Genomic DNA, 18,207 nt, shown 5'->3' on the forward strand with positions numbered 1-18,207 from the left:
TGTATACAATGCATTTGCCTCCAGTGGAGCTGGCAGACAGCCGGTGTTGGTGGCGCAGCCAAGGCAGAGTGAAGCTGACATGCACAGTGCTGGCTGGCAGCTCGCCTCTATTTTAAAAACAAAAATGGAGTTAAAAGCAGCTTTTCCCCTTTTGCCTGGAGAAACTAGGGAAGCTTGCAGATGACCATTCAACTATACTAAGCATCTTAAAAAATTATACATTATGGAAATAAGCTCCATTGATTAGTGTAGCTTGAAGCAGCACTTAATTACATGTTCCAGTACTCTAATTGTGTTTTGTTATGTTCTATTGAATGTATTGGGAGCAAAGAGAGGGTTCATTTTCAATGAAGTAATTGCAGCTGGAAAAAAAAATTAGAACTCCTCTAGATAAGCTGAATGTATCAGTTCATGGGTTTTCATCGCTCACTGCAATTGCAGTGATTCAGATCCCAGCATGTTTGTGGTGGGAGAAGGTGTGGTAGCAGACACTGAAATACCAGAATTCAGACTTTAATTTTTTACAATTAGGAGATAATTTTTGAGCAAAGTGAAATATTAAGTCAGCTGATTAAGCAGTGTTAATATGCATAATGCCCATGAATGAGCAGAAAGCTGATAGACAGAAGGAGGAGAGTCCATCATTAATTAAGACAAAGCTTTTGTGCAGAACTTGGAACCAGTGCAAGGACATAGCTTCTCAACTCCCCATCTTAAGCAAGTTGAAGAGGCACTGACAGTTCAGAAACTGAAATTTCTAGAAAATTTTTTCTTAGCTTGTATGCAGATGTCATTGTGACTAGGAAAGAGGAGGTGTCCTTTGCAATTATTTTAATTAGTTAATGCATATGATTGCAGTTAACAGATTTAGTCTGTCCATTTTGTCAGTTCCTGAAGTGTTCAGTAGGCCTTTCAGTGATACAGAAATTCACACATTAATTCTTTAAGAGATTTAAGATGATTTTTTTCAATAGAGAATTTAGATCTCACTGATGAGAAGTGGTAGCTAACAGCCTGTTGTGACAGTACGCTGCAAGGTAAGGCTCCAGGGAGGCTCACTGTGTGTTGCTGAAATTGCAATGGGAACACAAGTAGGCAGAATGTAAATATCTAACTGGAATTTAACCAAAAGATTGACAGCATCTCTGGCTTTTGCCAAAAAATACACTATGGGGTTTAAACTAACTGGAACAGCGAGCAATTGAGTTTCTCTATCGTCTGGAAGGTGGCAAAGGCAGCTTTGATGGCATGCTTGGTGTCAGTATGTAACTTTATCTGTATTACACCTGGCAGTGTGTTGGTGATAACCCAGGCTGCCATGGGTGTGGAGAGCCAGTTTGGGGTATGGGAAGTTAGTCTTGCCTTGGCAGCACAAAACTTGATATGAACTAATTCACTTTGTTTCATGTCAGGATTTAACAATCCACACCACCACGTGTTACACAAAACAATATGCTGCTTTCTTCAGCTTCTTGGCAGCATAAATAAGCTTGCAGTGATGTACAAGGATGCTTGAGTTGTTTTTCCCAAGTTAAGAGCTTTAAAGCTTGTCCTGTTCTAACATTAGACAACCTTTTCTCAGTATAGATATATTGTAAGAGGATTGTAATATATTTTGAAGAAATGTTTCCATTTTCTACTCCTCCAGAGGTTATTTCATTGTTGGTCTTTTTGTTTGCTTTCTTTTACCCCAACTTTAACTCTGGAAAGGGGTTTTATTAATACTTGGGCAGCTCACTGGTGGAAAAGAGGGGGATTGGAAAATGCATAATGAGGTTTGCAATAACATCTAGTGGATGTAGCTTCCAAACTCCGACTGCCTCGTGGTGAGCCTTGAGCCTCCAATTCCCAGGCTGGATTAAAAATCCCAGCCTGTAAGGCCAGTGTCTGTTAAGGCCAAGATGTATTGCAATTTGGGCATCCTGGAATTCCTTAGTTACATGTTCTTGTTCAGAATAAGAAAAGAGCTTATTTCAAATATAATTTGTTTCAATTTGTTTCAATTGATGTTGAGCTTATTTTAATATTTAAAGATTGCATTGTATGGCATAGAAAATGCTTTCTGGCCAGTTTTTCACATTCTTTCAATAATAGGAAAACCATTTGGTTTCACTGAAGATGGGTTTTCACTCACTTTTAAATTTAACTGTCTTTTATGTATACACTATGAGATAAGTATAATTTACCAAAAATTGGGTAGATGAGTGTCTTTTAAACTAAATTCCTCTCCTAAAAAATTTGAATAAACAAAAAGTAACTTACAGACTTACTTGTCATTTATTCAAACTGCAATAAGAATTTACTTCAGAAAAATAATTAGATGATGCTTTATTTGGTGATCTCTGAAATAATCTGGTGTTAGAAGTTACGTACCAGATAACAGAAAGCAAAGCACTGCACTGCTGGTTAGCAATTTGGCCAAAATTCTCATAATGAGTGGACATGGAAATGGATTTGTTCCACTAGTTCAAGATTCAAGAACTTTTCTGGGTTTTTCTTTTTTGGGGGGGGGGGGAAGGCGACACTGCATGAAGACCTGGAGTTCAAATTGTCCCTGTTGAACAACAAGAAAATTGTATTAAATAACCATGCCAGTAGCACGACTGTTGGCTGCAAAGTGTTTGTTTGTAAGCTGGTTGCTGTCTTGCTAACAAAATGATGTTTTCTCTTTCAGGTTATGGTTTTGTTGACTTTGACAGCCCAGCAGCTGCTCAGAAGGCGGTTTCTGCTTTAAAGGCCAGTGGAGTCCAAGCACAGATGGCAAAGGTGAGTTAGAATAACCAGCTAATTCTTGCAATGGGTTGTGAAGATGAACAAGCTTGTACAGTGGCACAACAAGGGCAGTGTGGAGTTTCCAGCTGCAGGGCCCTTTACAGAGAGCACAATCCTCAAGCCATGTAATCATTAAGGTAACAAAATGGAGATTTTTGTCTGCCACATCCCAAATAATCTCAACTAAATAAATAAAGAAGCATGAAATTGTAAAGTCTTCAAACTGATCTCATTGCATTTATCAATTTATTCATAATAGTCTTTTCCATTGGCTTCATCAAACAAAAATTTAGCAATGGTTTGTAAAAACTACAGCAGGCTTAATGAATTGGTTCACGCACAAAGGTATGAAAGGTTTAATAGATTGTCTGTTACTGAGGTTAGAAGTCTTAAGATTTAGGAATTAATTTTTAAGTATATCATGGCAAAATTTAACCTTTCAACTTTTTTTTCAGCCCTTCTGGTATATTATCTGCTAATATAAATAAAATTTGAATCTGTGCATTCATGATAGATACTTTGAAATTCTTAGCCAGCTCTTGGCTGACCTACTTTTGCATCAAGGCAAACCCAGGAATTATTAAAAAAAATGCAGAATGAAAGCTATCTTATTTTTCTCTAATTTTTAATGAACCTTGCCTCTGAACCAGCTTATTAGCCAGATGTGATCTTCAGAGTATCTTCAGTGCTCTTTTATGAAGTTAGGGAGATGATACTTTAGTAATGATACTGTCATTCATTCTTGTTGGGTCAGATGGCCGGGTTCCAAAAGAGAGCCATAAACACCTCCACAGATTTGTTAACTAAAAAAAATATTACCAGTATAATCTGTTGATAGAATTCTGGTACCTCTTAAAGCAAATTTGTTTTCAGTTAGAAAATTATATACTAATTTAAAAAACTTAAAATCTAGTAATCTCAGAGGCTTTTTTATTAAAATAGTCTGCTAAAAATCTAGCAAATCTTTTATAGTTATCCACTAGGTACAGATTTTTTTCAGATGAGATATTTTCCACAGCTTCTCAGCTAAAGAGAACAGTTAAGCTAACAACATAAATGTCTTTGGATGGATTCCAGGGCAACAAAATGGAAACCATATGTTTCATACTTAATGCGTGTTTCATTACAGCCATGACACAAACATACATGCTTACTGGAAAACACTTTGGTTTTTTCCTTTTACAAGGTTTTATGTATGCTTAATAAAGGCCATTTATTAAATCTTTAGGTTTTAGGTGATCACTTTAAAATATACCCCAGATCTTTTAGAGTTCTGTCTGCCATCTTATGAATATGATATCTAGGTAGGAGGGCCAAAAAGAGATTTTGAAGTAATGTAAATTCATTTTCTTAATGAACTTTGATGTCTGATTTAATTGTTTTCTTGAGTAGATGGAGAAGCTCTAATAATTAACTAGTAACCCAATGAACAGTTTCTTAATCTCTTTTACAGTATATATTTCTGACTTGTTTCCTCTGACAGTTGCAAGATCGGTAATATTTCTTTTTGGTAGCATTAATGAAATAATGTGCATCAAAATATCCCAAAGGTTTGGGTATTTTTCTGACCCTGTGTCAAGCTTGATGACCTGTGGGAAACCTGCAACTATGAGGTTTGCATTCCAGTGAAACTTCTTCTGCTTCTTAATACAGAGAGAATGTTTGAATTAAAAAGACCACCCCCAAAACCAGCCCAATGAACAGTACCACCACAAACAGCCACTAGTGACTATGAGTTTGAGTGCTTTGATTTTTGTCTGTTTTGAGCCATTGGATTTTTTTTTTCCCCTGGGCAATGCTGCTCTCCTTTTGTCTGAAAAATCCTATCTCTACTTAGATGCTCCAGTCTGGGAATGGCCAGTCACAGTTGCTTTGGCAAGATTAGCAAATCACACCCTTCACATGCACGACACTCTGAAAGTTTGTGTTTGTGTGTTTAGTATTTTATCCTTTTGCACGTGACCCACCTGTGCCATGGGTGGTGGTCCTGCAGAGACACTGCTTCAGGCTTAAGCCTGAGTGTCACAGAGAAGGATTTGAGGCGTTTCCTGCCTGTCTGGGCAATCGATTTCCTTACTGACCACCGCAGCTGCTGCAGTTTCAAAGAGGAAATCCATGCCTGTTGGGGTGATTTATTCATGGGAAGGTGTTGTAATTACTCTGTGCCCAGGGTGTGAGGAGCAGCACAGCTCCTCAGTGCTCTCACCCTCCCCCCAGACGTGGTTCCTGACCCACAGCAGCTGAACAGAGAGGAAAATGTTCTTGCTGGAGCTATGTTCTGACTCTGGCTGCCATAAAGTCCTTTTTGCAGTGTCCTGCTGTAGCTCTAGGTCAGTGAGATAAAAACTACATACGTCAGCAAGTTCATCTGCAAATACTGCTTTAGTGGAAGTGGTTCTGATTTTTATATATTAAAATTTTTGCTGTTTTGTAGAGGTAACTTCAAATTTAAGTTATATTATTTTAAAAATATTGAATTATTATCATTATCATTATCATTATTATCCTATCCATGGGGTAAAATCATGCTGTATTTGGCAGTCTGCTTCCCAGTTGATCTGAGTTGAAAAAAATCCCACTTGCTATATTTTGCTACTGCTGAGCAGAGTGGGAAGGACCAAGGCCGGAGATACAGCTTCAGGCCAAATCCTGCCCAATCTGTTCTGGGGGTCACTGTCGGTGGAGAAGTGGCCATCACTCAGGAGATGCCACAATAATGGAACCCTGTGTCATTTCATTGCTCATGAAATACTATGTCTTCAGCTGTTCTGCTTTTTCTGAGATCTGAATTGGGAATCCTTGGCTAAGACAAAGCAGCCTGGTAGAGTTTTCCTTTCTGCTGGTTACCAGTGTCTTCTGGTCACTGCTGAAACAAATGCTTCCCATGTTTCCTTTTGGTCAGAAAATGTGGCTAAGACCTCGCATAAGATGATAATTGCATAGCCAGGGGATGGGAGTAGTTTTTGGATGGAAATTGAAAATGGATTTAACAAGCTCTTGCCCCTCTCCTCTCTTCCACTTGAGTATTGCTAGTGGTAAGTCCATCTTTTTCAGGATATGTAAGTGGCTGTAGAAGGGGATCAGATGATGTGAGCTCTACTGTAGCCAGCTTGTTTCGGGATCCACCAGTACAAACCAGCAGATTATCTCTTATTCAACAGATCAAATACATGTCTTGCAAGACTAGTGTTATTTCTAAACTAGTTAGTAACTGTCCAATTTTTATTTTAATTCCTTTTAATTGATCAAAATTTCTTTTCTTAGTTTCTATGTTCTTGCTCCCAGAGGAGTGATTATAAACCAAGAATTTTAAGTTCAAAAGCTGTGACTTTGTAGAACCAAGCGGTCTTAGGTAAGATTAGTAGTAGTATTGAAAGCTCTGACAATTTTGTTTGTTAGAAAAGTTGTGGTTGCTGTCAGAGTGGTTCTTCTGAGAACCCTTTTCTCTTCCCTGCACCCACAAGTAAAAGTGAGATAGCTCTAGGTTTCTAATTATTCAGAGTGGGCAGAAAGGGACTTTGTTTATAGGAAAATAGATGCACACAGAAAATCAACTATATATTGGCATTTTGAATGGAGATTTAACATATTTAGACTGTTTAAGGATGTTTTAGAAATGGTGAGGTATAAATGCTATGGAGATAATCAGACACCTAAATTCTCATATGCTTTCAACTTTGAGGTTAACGTAAAGCATCCAAGTCACTGCTCAGACCAAGTTCTGTCTCATCAAATGGTGTTAACTGAATTCAACTGTAGCTACTAAAGCAACTGTTTCAAGTGGAAAATTGATTAATTCTTACTTTCTGGATGAAAACTAATGTATAAAAAAAAAAAGGTAAAAAAGAGCTACTACAAACGGTTAATAAAACCCACAGTTCTTCTCATCTTTCTGTCTAGCAAACTTAAGACAGGAAGAGAGTCATTGTGTTTGCAGCCCAGATAAAGTCAGCAAGAGAATATCTAAATTATACTGACAGCAATGTAGAGCTGCACAAGCCAGCTAGAACAGCAGTGTGGCTCTGGCAGCTCAGACTTCACTGAGTGTTAACTCCTTCCTGGCCTGGCAGAGGCATTTGTACAACCAGATTGTCCATCTCCTGGTAGGCTGACAGATTTCTGAGATAATAGTGAAAGGCTTATATCTACATAAGGAATGACCACTTTTTGCAAAGAGCTTGCAATGTACTTTAGGCATCACAAGAAGTATTAATGGACATTCTCACAATAGAACTTCAACCATGTGTTTAAAATCAGTGTAGTCTTTAAAATTGTTTAGGCCATCCTAGTCCAACACAGTTGTGATGGACTCAATGACCCTGATTCCCTACATTTTGTTTTTGAATACCTTGTCTTCTCCTGTCTCGTCAATTCTCTCTCTCCTTGTAAGATTTGTAGTTCTATATGTACACCTTCACTATAAGATAGTCAAGATAATTTATGACTTAAATGGTTGATATTCATTATTTTCCAGTTTTTGTTTTCCTGGTTTTTTTCCCTATGGAAGGATAAAGTTACCTTTAGAAAACATATACAACTTACAATAGAAGCCATGAAACTAGTCCACAGACATGGAAGATTTCTGTGGTCAGTGAGACTTGTTAATTTGAGCCAAGGAATGCTGTTCTATGTACTAATGTGCATTTTTGTGGGAAGACTCACTGTTTATCCATTCAGAAGATTTCCCCAGAGTTGCACATTTTTAGGACTTAGGACTTCAGATTCATAATGTTACAATTTCCTCCTCCTTAAAGGCTTCGCTTCCGTTGACACAATGAAGTGTGGTCCTGATTATTTGTATTAGCTCTCACATTAATTTATCACTAAATACTTTCAAATATTTTAAGCTTGTGCAAAAAATTAGGACCATTTAAAAAAATGTTTCTTATTTGAATTGTGTCAGAATAACAATGTGCTGACAATGTAAAGGATGTTCTCCCATCACATACTGACTTCCACCGTTCTTAAGACACATTTTGTGTTTTCTGGAGTGGTCTACAGGCCCTCAAAGCATCAGATCAAATTCTGAAACTTGTTATTTGGGGGTGGGTTTTAGCTTATGATGAATATGAGCCCATTGTGTGAGTTCATGTTGATCCTGTGGAGTACAGAGATGACCTGAATTTGCAACCTTAATATTTTTCACTCAAAGGTTACTAAGGCAGAATTGTGATGTACACTCCATGTGCAGGTAGCTTTATCTTTCTTTCCCAAGCTCTCATACTTTAAACTTACTCTAGGTGACTTTTTTCCCAAGTGTATTTGGAAAAGATGAATTGTCACATCATATAAAGTGTGAACTTTGGGAGGGAAAAGCTGCTTAGCTGCTTGTCCTCATCTCTGTAAGAGAAATCAAGGCTTTTCCACAGCTTATAAGCAAAATGTATTGAAGACAGCTCTTCCTTCATGTTGCTGATGAAGAGCATGGTTTTAAATGAGCAAAAATGAGAAACAGCTAACTTTTTTGATGTTCAGTAATGTATTGCTTATAGTACTTGTCTTCACTGTGACAACCTTCTGGAGAAATAAATCAGTTTTCATTCCTATAGAGCAAAGTAAGAAAAATAGTTTAGGTTACCATGGTAGCTAGAGCACTTAATCTAACTGGAGAAGGTAGGTATGTTGCAATTTTTTTATTCTGCATCTGGGCTTCTGAATGCCAAAGAACAGATGACAGGCAAACTGGAGCTAATTCAAGCAGATTTCTACAGCAGTTTTTAGCAACTGTCTTGAAAAGTTTTCTTTTTTATCTGGTTTGTACTACTTCTTGTAGATAATAGTATTAAATCTTACTGTAACAGATTTTAAATAAATATAATAAATTTTTCTCCTTATAATTGTAAAAATTCTTAAAAGTCATTATAAAATAAATTGAATGTAAGCCAAATTTTGCTTACCTGGGAGCTCCATGACTATCACTTCAGGACTTGCAAGTGCTCTAAATAAACAGTTAACAAACACTTGCCTTGAGTAAAGAGCTTCAGCCCACAAAAGTCTTATCTCAGTTGCTAAGTTATGCTGTGGCTTGCTCTGACAAGGGTCTGGTGCCTTCTTTTGAGCTGTGGTGGGCTCATTCAGGGCTCCCAAGGGACACCTTCATGCCCTTCTAGCAAAGGGAAAGCAAAATCACTGAGAAATAAAAAATGAATGTATTCATGAAGTGATAGATTGATCACAAAGCTTATTGCAATTAAATTCTTCTTAATACAGATGTGCCTGTAAAAATAAATTTGAATGTTTAGTGTATTAATCATATGCAATTCTGAAGAACAAGTGAAGATTATGGTAGTGATTTTTCCCTGAATTGTGTTGTTAACAGTCTGTGGTTAGACAGCATTAAAACTGTGGCTAAAACAGACATATTTCAGTGAGACACTGGCCAATTGTAAATTTTGAAGTAGTATCTATATGAAGGCAGACAAGCATTTAATCCCTTCCCTATCAGGCAGAGGATCTTCCTTGCTGTGAGCAGTGCCTAGTCACATGTTTCTGAATGGCTATCTGTTCACTCTGACCTTACATACAGCAACACAAAACAGATGTCCTTGCCTTTTGCCAAGTTTCTTGCTTGCAATTTAGGAACAATTCCACACGCACAGGGAGGTTTTTGTTAATTTCTTTCAGATGATGTAGAGCACTTCACATTATGTAGGAATCCTGATCAGAAATAAATATTAACAGTTGATCATTCCTGTCATTTTTGTAAGAAATGCTGTATCTTATGATCTTTGGGAGCTCTTTGGGAAAAAGCAGCATGTTACTCTGCAAGAGCTCTGCTCTCCATCTTTATATTGTTACATTCTGGTAGAGAAGTTCAGGAGACATAGCTGAAGGTGTTTGGAGAGAAAAGACTGATAGAAACTTGCATTGCTGAAAACAAGACTTGCTAGTTTTCTCAGTAATATGGAAACTTACAGTAGCCCAGAAATTCCCTGATGTTGCCCATAATCTGAAAATGCTGAGCAATTTCAGCATCTTTCAGGATCTGCTGAAGGTTCTGTTAAATAAGGAAAACCCTGCATGAAATATGAAGACACTCAAATTAAGCAGTTTTCCTAAATTGTATAGAATTCTAAAAAATATTATATTCAGTAGATTATATGTTAATGGAGGCTTGCTGCCCAAAATTAGGGAACTTCCCACTGACCTTAGTAAATATTTTTGATGATTTCCATACAATAATGCAAATAATTTCAAGATATTTAAGGAATATAAGGGAAAAGTGGCTTATAAAATCATGGATTTTAAACAGAGGAACACCTACCTTTAAATCCTAAGAATTATTACAGCGTATAGGCAAGGTCTGAGCTGAGTTATGTTGGAAGGTATTTTTGCTGGTTTCACTTTTTTTTTTCTTAATTCCAGAAGAGGAATTAAAAACTCATGTGTCAAAGGAATTATTTTTCTCTTCTGAGACTGAATAGTAATAGCACTGTGAATTAAGCAATGGTGAGACAGGTTTTGGTAAGGGAAAAATTCACAGAACTTCAAGTATTAAACTCCTGCTTGCCAGAGAGAGAGAGAGGGATGACTTAAATAGTTTGTCTTTCTCCTAACTTCCTGAGTTTTAACTGTTAACCTGTAACCATTTTCCATGACAAAAAAATGTGTAAAGGCAAACATCTGTTTGTGCAGTGCCTTCTGTGTAAGATAGCACAGACATGGAAGGAGAATCCTAGTTGTGGCTGCTATTTGGAAGTCAGCTAGGAAACCCAAGGGGAAGGAGCTAACTTGCTGCTTACAGTCTCCCAAAATGTGCCCAGATATCTGTTTCAAGGTTTAATAGCCTTCTGGACATGACAGGAGCTGCATGGTGAAGCAAGTTATGCAAAGGAAGAGAGAAGGTGTTTTGCACAATAATTGGTAGAAATCTTCCAGTATCAAACTATATAAAATTCCAAATACACTCTTTAAAAAGTTCAGTCTTGCTTTGCATCTATGCCAACAGTAGTAAGGGTTGCAAATAAGTGTTGTAAATGAGCCCTTTTGTGAATCAGTGGCTGTCTCTTTCTTTTCTTGAAAAGTGAAGAAGTGGATTAAATTAATCTGTCCTGACCTAGTTGGACTTGCTGATCTTTATGGGTCCCTTCCAACTTGAGCTATTCTGTGGCTCTGTGATTTATCCTTATAGCTGAACTGCAGGGTGGTCATGGGTTTGCACCTGCAGTGCAGATGCCACCTCAATGCACTGTGGAATGTGTTGTTGGCATTTCAACTATTTTGCTGGAAGAATTACAGATGGAAGAAATTTCAAGTTGTATTCCAGGATTTCTGTGAGACATCCTCATCTGTTGGCAGCTTATTTGCTTTTTGTTTCCCTCCTTTGCCTTCCATCTTTATCAGTCCTAGCTATGGACATGTGTAGAAGTATCTTCAAACTCCCCTTCGTCTGCTGTGGTCGGGGTGTTCCATCAAAGAATCAAACCAGAAGTAACTGAAACCCTGGGAGTATTCAGGCTGAACTAGATTGATGTGGAGATAGGGTCAGGAAAACAGAAGTTTCCAGTCAGCCATTCATGTACTTGACCAAACCCCAATCATTAATAATGCAAAATACAGATTGTTTCATGGGCCACAAGTAAAATTTTTCCATCACAAAATGCTTTCTGTTCAGAGAAAACAATTTCCTTAGAACAATTTCCTCAGATGCACTTCTTTTTTCTCTTTTTTCCCCAAGAGCTTTGTAATGTGGGTTAGTGGTGAAGTTGCTCATATTCTTCCAAAGTGCAGCATTGCCTTCCCTAGCAGTAGTGTTACATGATTTTGTGGCAGGAGTTTTCTCTGGGAGGTGGGTAAGTACAAGTATCTAATGCCCAGCATGTGCAGTGAATGGCAGCAGGTCCTTGTGCCCCTTTTGGCAGGAAAAGTTCATGGTCTCGTGCCAGGATATAGTGCCAGGATAATGTGGGAGTCTGCTAAGCCCTGGGCTGCCACAGGAGCCTGAGAGAAGGGGAGTGAGCTCTACTTACTTACCTGAACAGGTTCTCTGAGTTTCTGCCTTGACTGAATTTATTTCTCTGCTGGGTTATTCTGAACGTAATCTTTTGCTTGGTTGGTTGGTTGGTTTTTGTTCTTTTGTTTTTTGCATGTAAATTACACTGTTACTACTGTGAACAAAATGGGGCCTTTTTTATCTTTTCAAATGTTAGAATTTTTTATGAGAATACTTTTATGCTTTCTGTTATTCTAGAATAAAAACATTAGGAAATTAAATAAAAATATGCAAAGAGTGACTTTCCTGCTGATATACTGTTATAGATTATTTAGGGAAGTTTTTAGGATATTTGCCTATAATATATTTTGCAGTCTGTAATAAAAAGTAAAACATTCAAAACTTTTCCTTTCAAATACTATTTGGAATTTCAGAAAATCTTGCTATGGCAACAAGTGCAATTTTGTAATGCCAATGCTTGAAACCTCCTTTAAAGCTTTTGCCGATATAACTGATTAAAGAAGGAAGTTAAGCCTACACATCTCAAGGTGCAAAACAAAATTGCCTGATACTATCTAAGTAACAAACCAGTTCTAACACTGTGAAAGCTGTTCTTCATCTCACATTCCTGCCTGAGGAAATTTGAGCTGAATGTCAAGATGTAACTACTGTAATTATGCCCAGCAATTAATATTAATGTCAGCTGTGGCCTCACAGTGAATCCATTTTCTTGTCTTCTCCTTCTGTTAATTTTTCTAATATGAAAAATGATTCAGATACCCTATGATAAGATAATTTGAACCCTAAACTTGTCTGTGTACTGTAAGATTCAGTTTTATTTTGGAAGGGGAATGTCTCTACTAGGTAACAAAAGAAAAATCATACAGGGTAATCAAATGCCATTTATAATGGACTATAAAGGGGCCAATGAGGGCAACACTTGGGAGCTGGAAAAGGTTTTGTAAGGTATGTGGGATTTTGGTGTGGCTAGGAATTACATTCATACCAGTGGCAGAGGCATGCACATCAGGAGGATGAAATGGAAGAACATTTCCCTCCTATAGGTCTTCTATTCCAATTTCTTTAAAAACATTTTTGGAAAACTTCAAAATATTAACTCTTTTGAACTGAATGTGAGGCTCGGGGTAAAAATGCAAATAAGTAAAGGTTTTTCAGCCTAGAATTTGCTTTCCCATTTTTAATTTTCACTGTTTTTGGAACAGGATAATTCCTTTCTGTGCCTAAAAGGTGTGACCTCCCCGCAAGCCCAAACACTTCTTTTTCTTTTTTTCTTTTTTTTTTCTTTTTTTCTTTTTTTTCTCTTTTTTTCCCCTCCTAGGAAAAACTAACTCAAACTGAGAGTTGATATCTAAGATGGCAAGTTATAAAATTATGCAATATGCTACTAAAAGTACTGAGATACTATTTATATAAGGGGGTCTTATTGACAAATTGATCCTGTTCTGCATGAGAGGATATCACCATCCATCCAGTATAATCACTTTAAGAAATGCTTTAATGGCAGGAGGCAAGTGTTGTGTTTTTGTATGGTTTTGTTTTTGTTGTCCAGTTTGATTCAAACTTCCCTGCAAGCCAGTCAGCCCTCTTGTACAGAGGGAAAATACATTGTGGACTGTGCCATCAAATATGTTGGGACCAATAAATATTTTAGGACAATGGACAGAAACTGATGCACAGAGAGTTCCCTGCAAATGGGGATGACCTTCTTTACTGTGCAGTGCTTGTGCAATGTGATCCAGGATGACCAGACATGGTCCTCTCCAACCATTCTGTGATTCTATGAAAATTGTATCTATATATCAATAAAATTTATTTCAGATCATATCACTGCTGATGCCAGAAAAGTGCTACTGAATATGGGCATCCTGCAGAGACTTACATTCATACCAGGGTGACAGTGATGACATTGAAGTTCTGCACAACTTTAAGGGCTGTGTCACATCAATCTGGTAGATCAAGAATGTGCTTCAGTACAGAGCATGGGCAGTGATCACCAGCATGAAAGAGATGCTCCCTTGCCACAGCTGGGGAATATGTAGACAAACACTGGAAATCATCAATTTCACCAAAAAGGTTTCTTAGAGGTGTCATTTCATGGCACATACACAGGTAACACAAAGTAGTGAGTAGCCTAAGATCAGGGGAATGGCAAAGATGTGGCTACATTTGTCACCTCCCTAATTGCTCATCTCCTGGATGCCCTCCTCTCTCATTTTGTATGTTTCTAGAGAAAATTTTTGCAGGACTTTTTTATTGTCTGAATGTATAACATAAAAGTTTGGTGAAAAGTCAAAAATGCTCACGTATGGAAGGCGATGACAGTGTCCCACTTGCTTCTGTATCACTGTTCTTTTGGTATTATGATGGCAATGTGCATACTCTTAAATCCATTTTCTCATTTTTTCCTTATATTATTTTCTGATTGTTATCCCAATCTTTCCTCTTCTTAATTTACATCTGGCTTTCTTAGTGCTTTCCGCCACTCTTGCATTTCTTCTCTCCTAATTTCTTTCCTTTATCTCATATTTACTTTTTTTTTCCTTTCAGAAAAATTTGAAACATGGAGTTTTAACATGGACTATAAACTGGTCAATTATTCACCTTTATCTCTATTTTAAAATGTCAGTGTCAGCAGTAATAGGAGAAAGGAAACTTTCTCAGGAATGCTGCAGGCACTGGCAGAAGATGGAGGTCACTAATACTAGGAAAGAGTAGACTTAACAAAGGGCCTGAGAAGTAAAAATCTGCGCCGGAATTCATATGTGCTTGTTTGTTTTAAATTCAAAATGTCAGTGGAAACAACAATAACAATTGGTTTTACTTCTCTTTCAGCAACAAGAACAAGACCCGACTAACCTATACATTTCCAACCTGCCTCTTTCAATGGATGAGCAGGAGCTTGAGAACATGCTGAAGCCCTTTGGGCAGGTGATCTCGACCAGGATACTGCGGGACTCGAGTGGGACGAGCCGTGGCGTTGGCTTTGCAAGGTACCTCGGGGCTGTGAGCCATGCTGGCAGCCTTCTTCCTTTGTTTGGACTAAAAATGCAAGAATAGGTGGAAAAGGCAGAAATTACTGAAAATGATAAAGTTTGTAAAGAGAAGGAAGATTGAAATGGCGTTATCCAGCAGGGTTTTGTTAATTCTTCCTTTGGTAGAGCTTTGCCTCATCTTGCTTAGATGGCTAAATCTAAATTTATTGCTCTTACTGGACAATTATCTAGAGTAAGAATTCACTCTAAACCACTTCCTTCCCTTTTCTGTACTTCTCCTTTCGCCTCTATCCCTGAGTCAGTAAGCAAGGGTGCGTGGTGCTTTACAGAGACTTCTGTGACTGCTGGATTGTCAAGTTTGAATCCCAGGCAGCAGACCAGAGGGAAGATCCTTCTTCCCCACCCCCACGCCTTTTTTTTTTTTTATTTTTCTTCATTAGTTCCTTGGAGAAAATGAACTCATCAGTGCTCTTTGAACATCAGCCCTTTGAATTTTCAGGCTCATTAACATGATGTCAGCTGGGAAAGAAAATATTTTTTATTCACTTACAGTAAATCTCATCTTAAAATATTTGTGTGCTAAGTGAAATATCTCACCCAAATCAACAAGAACAAATATTTTCCATAAATTAGGAAATATTTCCTAAATATTCTGTCCATATGAATCTACTTTTTCTCTATTTAATGTAGTTATTTTTTCTGGGATCTCTTCATCAAAGTCTTTTCTGTGCTGTTTTTATTTATGTAAGTCCTGCTTTAAACCTACTATAACAATCAAAATTTAGAGGCTTTAAATTGAAGGTTTCTATTATCGAAAATAAAAGCATGCTTCAAGCAAAGAATTGGCATTCTCAAAATACTGAAATCAAATTTCAGTAATTCAGATGTTCAGCCAATATTACAATAGCTTTGTATTTGAACAAATATCAGAATCTAAAATTAGTGCACAGAAAAGAACTGAACAAATTTATCTCCTGATGTGGCCAAAATTTTTAGGAATTGGTTTTCCTGTGAGTTGGCTGGGGGATATTTCATGGCACTGTGATTTTTAGTTTGTTTTTTTTTCAAATGTCTTCCCCCACCAGCCTCCTGAACCCAAACTTCATATGCTTGTCAAACTATCAAGTTTCAAGAAGGTATAACAAAGGAACAAAATTAGAAATAATAGAAAAATATTCATTACTGAAGAGGGGAAAACCAGCAAGTTTGGGCTTTGCTAAAATTTCTTCCTATCCCCTTTTAAAAAAATCAGTAAGTGGGGTAAAATTAACTGGGCATTTTAATTTCATTAATATATGTGTGTTTTATGTGTAGCTTTCATTTTCTGGTACTGTGAAGAGTAGAATCCACTAACATCCCCTATAAAATTCAGTTGGCATTTTGCTCTCATTCAGTCTCTTCTGCCTAAACTTGTTTACCACCCCTACCTTGAATCAGTGGTAAGGTAGGAAATATGGTAGGATGTATTTTTCCTAATGTAGCTGGAAGTGTTCTGGAATCATATGCAAAAGTCAAAAAGACTTGTGTGTATCCAAGACCTCACTTGTATTGAAGACATTAAAATAGAATAGTTTTAAAGTACTTTCTCAATAGTTACTCTATTATGCATTTTATGTTTTATATATACATGAGTGAAGTTATTTTTATAAAAGTGTTTATTTATATACATAAATATAGTATACCTAAGTTCTAGGATAAGTATTGCTTCTATATCTAGTTAGAACTTCTTTCCTTCAACAAGGTGAACATTTTTCTTGTATTGGAAAATTATTGGATAATTAATTAAAGTTAAAATTTTCCAAAAACCCTGTAGACATTAAATAAATATTTTAATTTCTTGCCTTTGGGAAACTTTTATTAGGTTAATAGGGAGTAATGTATTTTATCAAGTCGAGACTTGAGTCTGAAACTAAATTATATTGTTTGTTTCATGTGAGACAAAAAAAAAATTAGATTTCTTTGATGCAGATCCAATAATCCAGAACTTCTGAAAATTCTCTAAGAGATATTTTTGGAATCATTAGGAAAACCTCTTGTTCAATCTGGCTTTTTGGTGATACTGGTTGTTATCTATACTTATATTTTGTCAGCCTGTGCAGAAAGGATATCAGAATTAAAGAGATGCCAAGACTTAGGAATTTTTAGTCCTGGTTTTTTGCTGCTGAGGCCATTGGCCTAATTTGTGGATATGAATTACAGAACTTAATGAGCAACTGAAAAGAAATTATCTGTTCAACATTAACCAAACATCATCTTGCAGGCGGCTGCAAAAACAGTTATTTTAAAATATATTTTGTTGTAATTGCACATCTGAGTTGTTCAGTGTGACTGAGTCCAAGGTGACAGTCAGGGCTGGCACATCCTCACTGCAGGTGAGGCCCCTCCCAGGCCAACAGGGGCTCTCCAGCCCCCCTGCCCAGTCTGTTCAGTCTAGATCTGATAGCATGAGTGCACAAACCTGCTCAAGATTTTGGACACATTCTCAATAGCCAACACAGCTCTGCTGGTATTGGCTCCTGTTTGGAACTTGGAGACAATTAAATAAGAGCCAGGTGCATCATTTAGTGGAGATGATGTGTATAAGCTAAAAGCTGCCAAGTCAGTTTGGGTCATGCAGTCAGGCAGGTTTCTATTTGAGTTTATTACCCTTAAACTGTACAGACAGCTCTGAATCCTCTCTTAAGAGTGGCATTAACCTTTGCTGCATGCAGCATGGACAGTAAGGATTCAGTTATGAATGATGGTGAGTCAGTTCTGCTTCTTTCAAGACAAGAGAGGTACTTGAGGCAGCTTGGACAGCTACAGTATATAAGAAGTATATAAGAACATTATTTTCAGTTTGGCACTGACTTTGGTCTCAGAGTGCATAAAATGTTAATTGAGTTTGGCTTTACCTTTCTGAAGTTATATGTTCTTAGAAAACATCATCTCCATTGTTCACACATGGGAAAGCAAGCCAGAGCAGTGATGAGGGGAAAACCAAGAAATATGATTTGAGAAAAAGCAAGAAATGTGCTTTAAAAAAATCACAAACATGGGAATCTGTTTCAGTGTTTAATTTATGTAAATTATTCTTTATTTTCAAAGGATGGAGTCAACAGAAAAATGTGAAGCAGTGATTGCTCATTTTAATGGAAAATTCATAAAGACACCACCGGGAGTTTCTGGTATGTTGCATATATTTCTTACAAGATGTATGAATGGGTTAGTGCTTACATGGTGGAAGCCTGTTACACTGATTGTTGTATCTGGCTTCTCATTTAGAGGCAAGCTTATTAAAATTAAACTCTGTCTTTTTGGATGGCTGTAATGCTTGCTTGGAACACAGTATATCGCTTTTCTGTTGTAAACCTTTTCTAGGAATCTAGTAGTGTTCTCTCCTAGCAGAGAAACAAGCAGCTAAGATGCCAGCTATGTACAAATTTGCATCCAATGTAATCCCAGTTGAAGTGAGGAAACAAATATCTATCTGAACAGAATTTGGCTGCT

General features: G+C 37.2%; 1 protein-coding gene across 3 annotated transcripts in view; it reads left to right on the forward strand.

Moving 5' to 3' along the window:
• The window catches only part of RBMS1 (RNA binding motif single stranded interacting protein 1), a 143,295-nt gene that overhangs the window by 102,920 nt on the left and 22,168 nt on the right, over positions 1–18,207 (forward strand). For all 3 annotated transcript variants that reach the window (XM_077181514.1, XM_077181515.1, XM_054636604.2), the window contains exons 4-6: positions 2,675–2,766; positions 14,558–14,715; positions 17,806–17,885. In XM_077181514.1, coding sequence (XP_077037629.1) covers positions 2,675–2,766; positions 14,558–14,715; positions 17,806–17,885 — 330 coding nt within the window. The remainder of the gene's footprint in view (positions 1–2,674; positions 2,767–14,557; positions 14,716–17,805; positions 17,886–18,207) is intronic.

The sequence above is a fragment of the Agelaius phoeniceus genome, chromosome 7, assembly GCF_051311805.1.
Source record: "Agelaius phoeniceus isolate bAgePho1 chromosome 7, bAgePho1.hap1, whole genome shotgun sequence".
NCBI lineage: Eukaryota > Metazoa > Chordata > Aves > Passeriformes > Icteridae > Agelaius > Agelaius phoeniceus.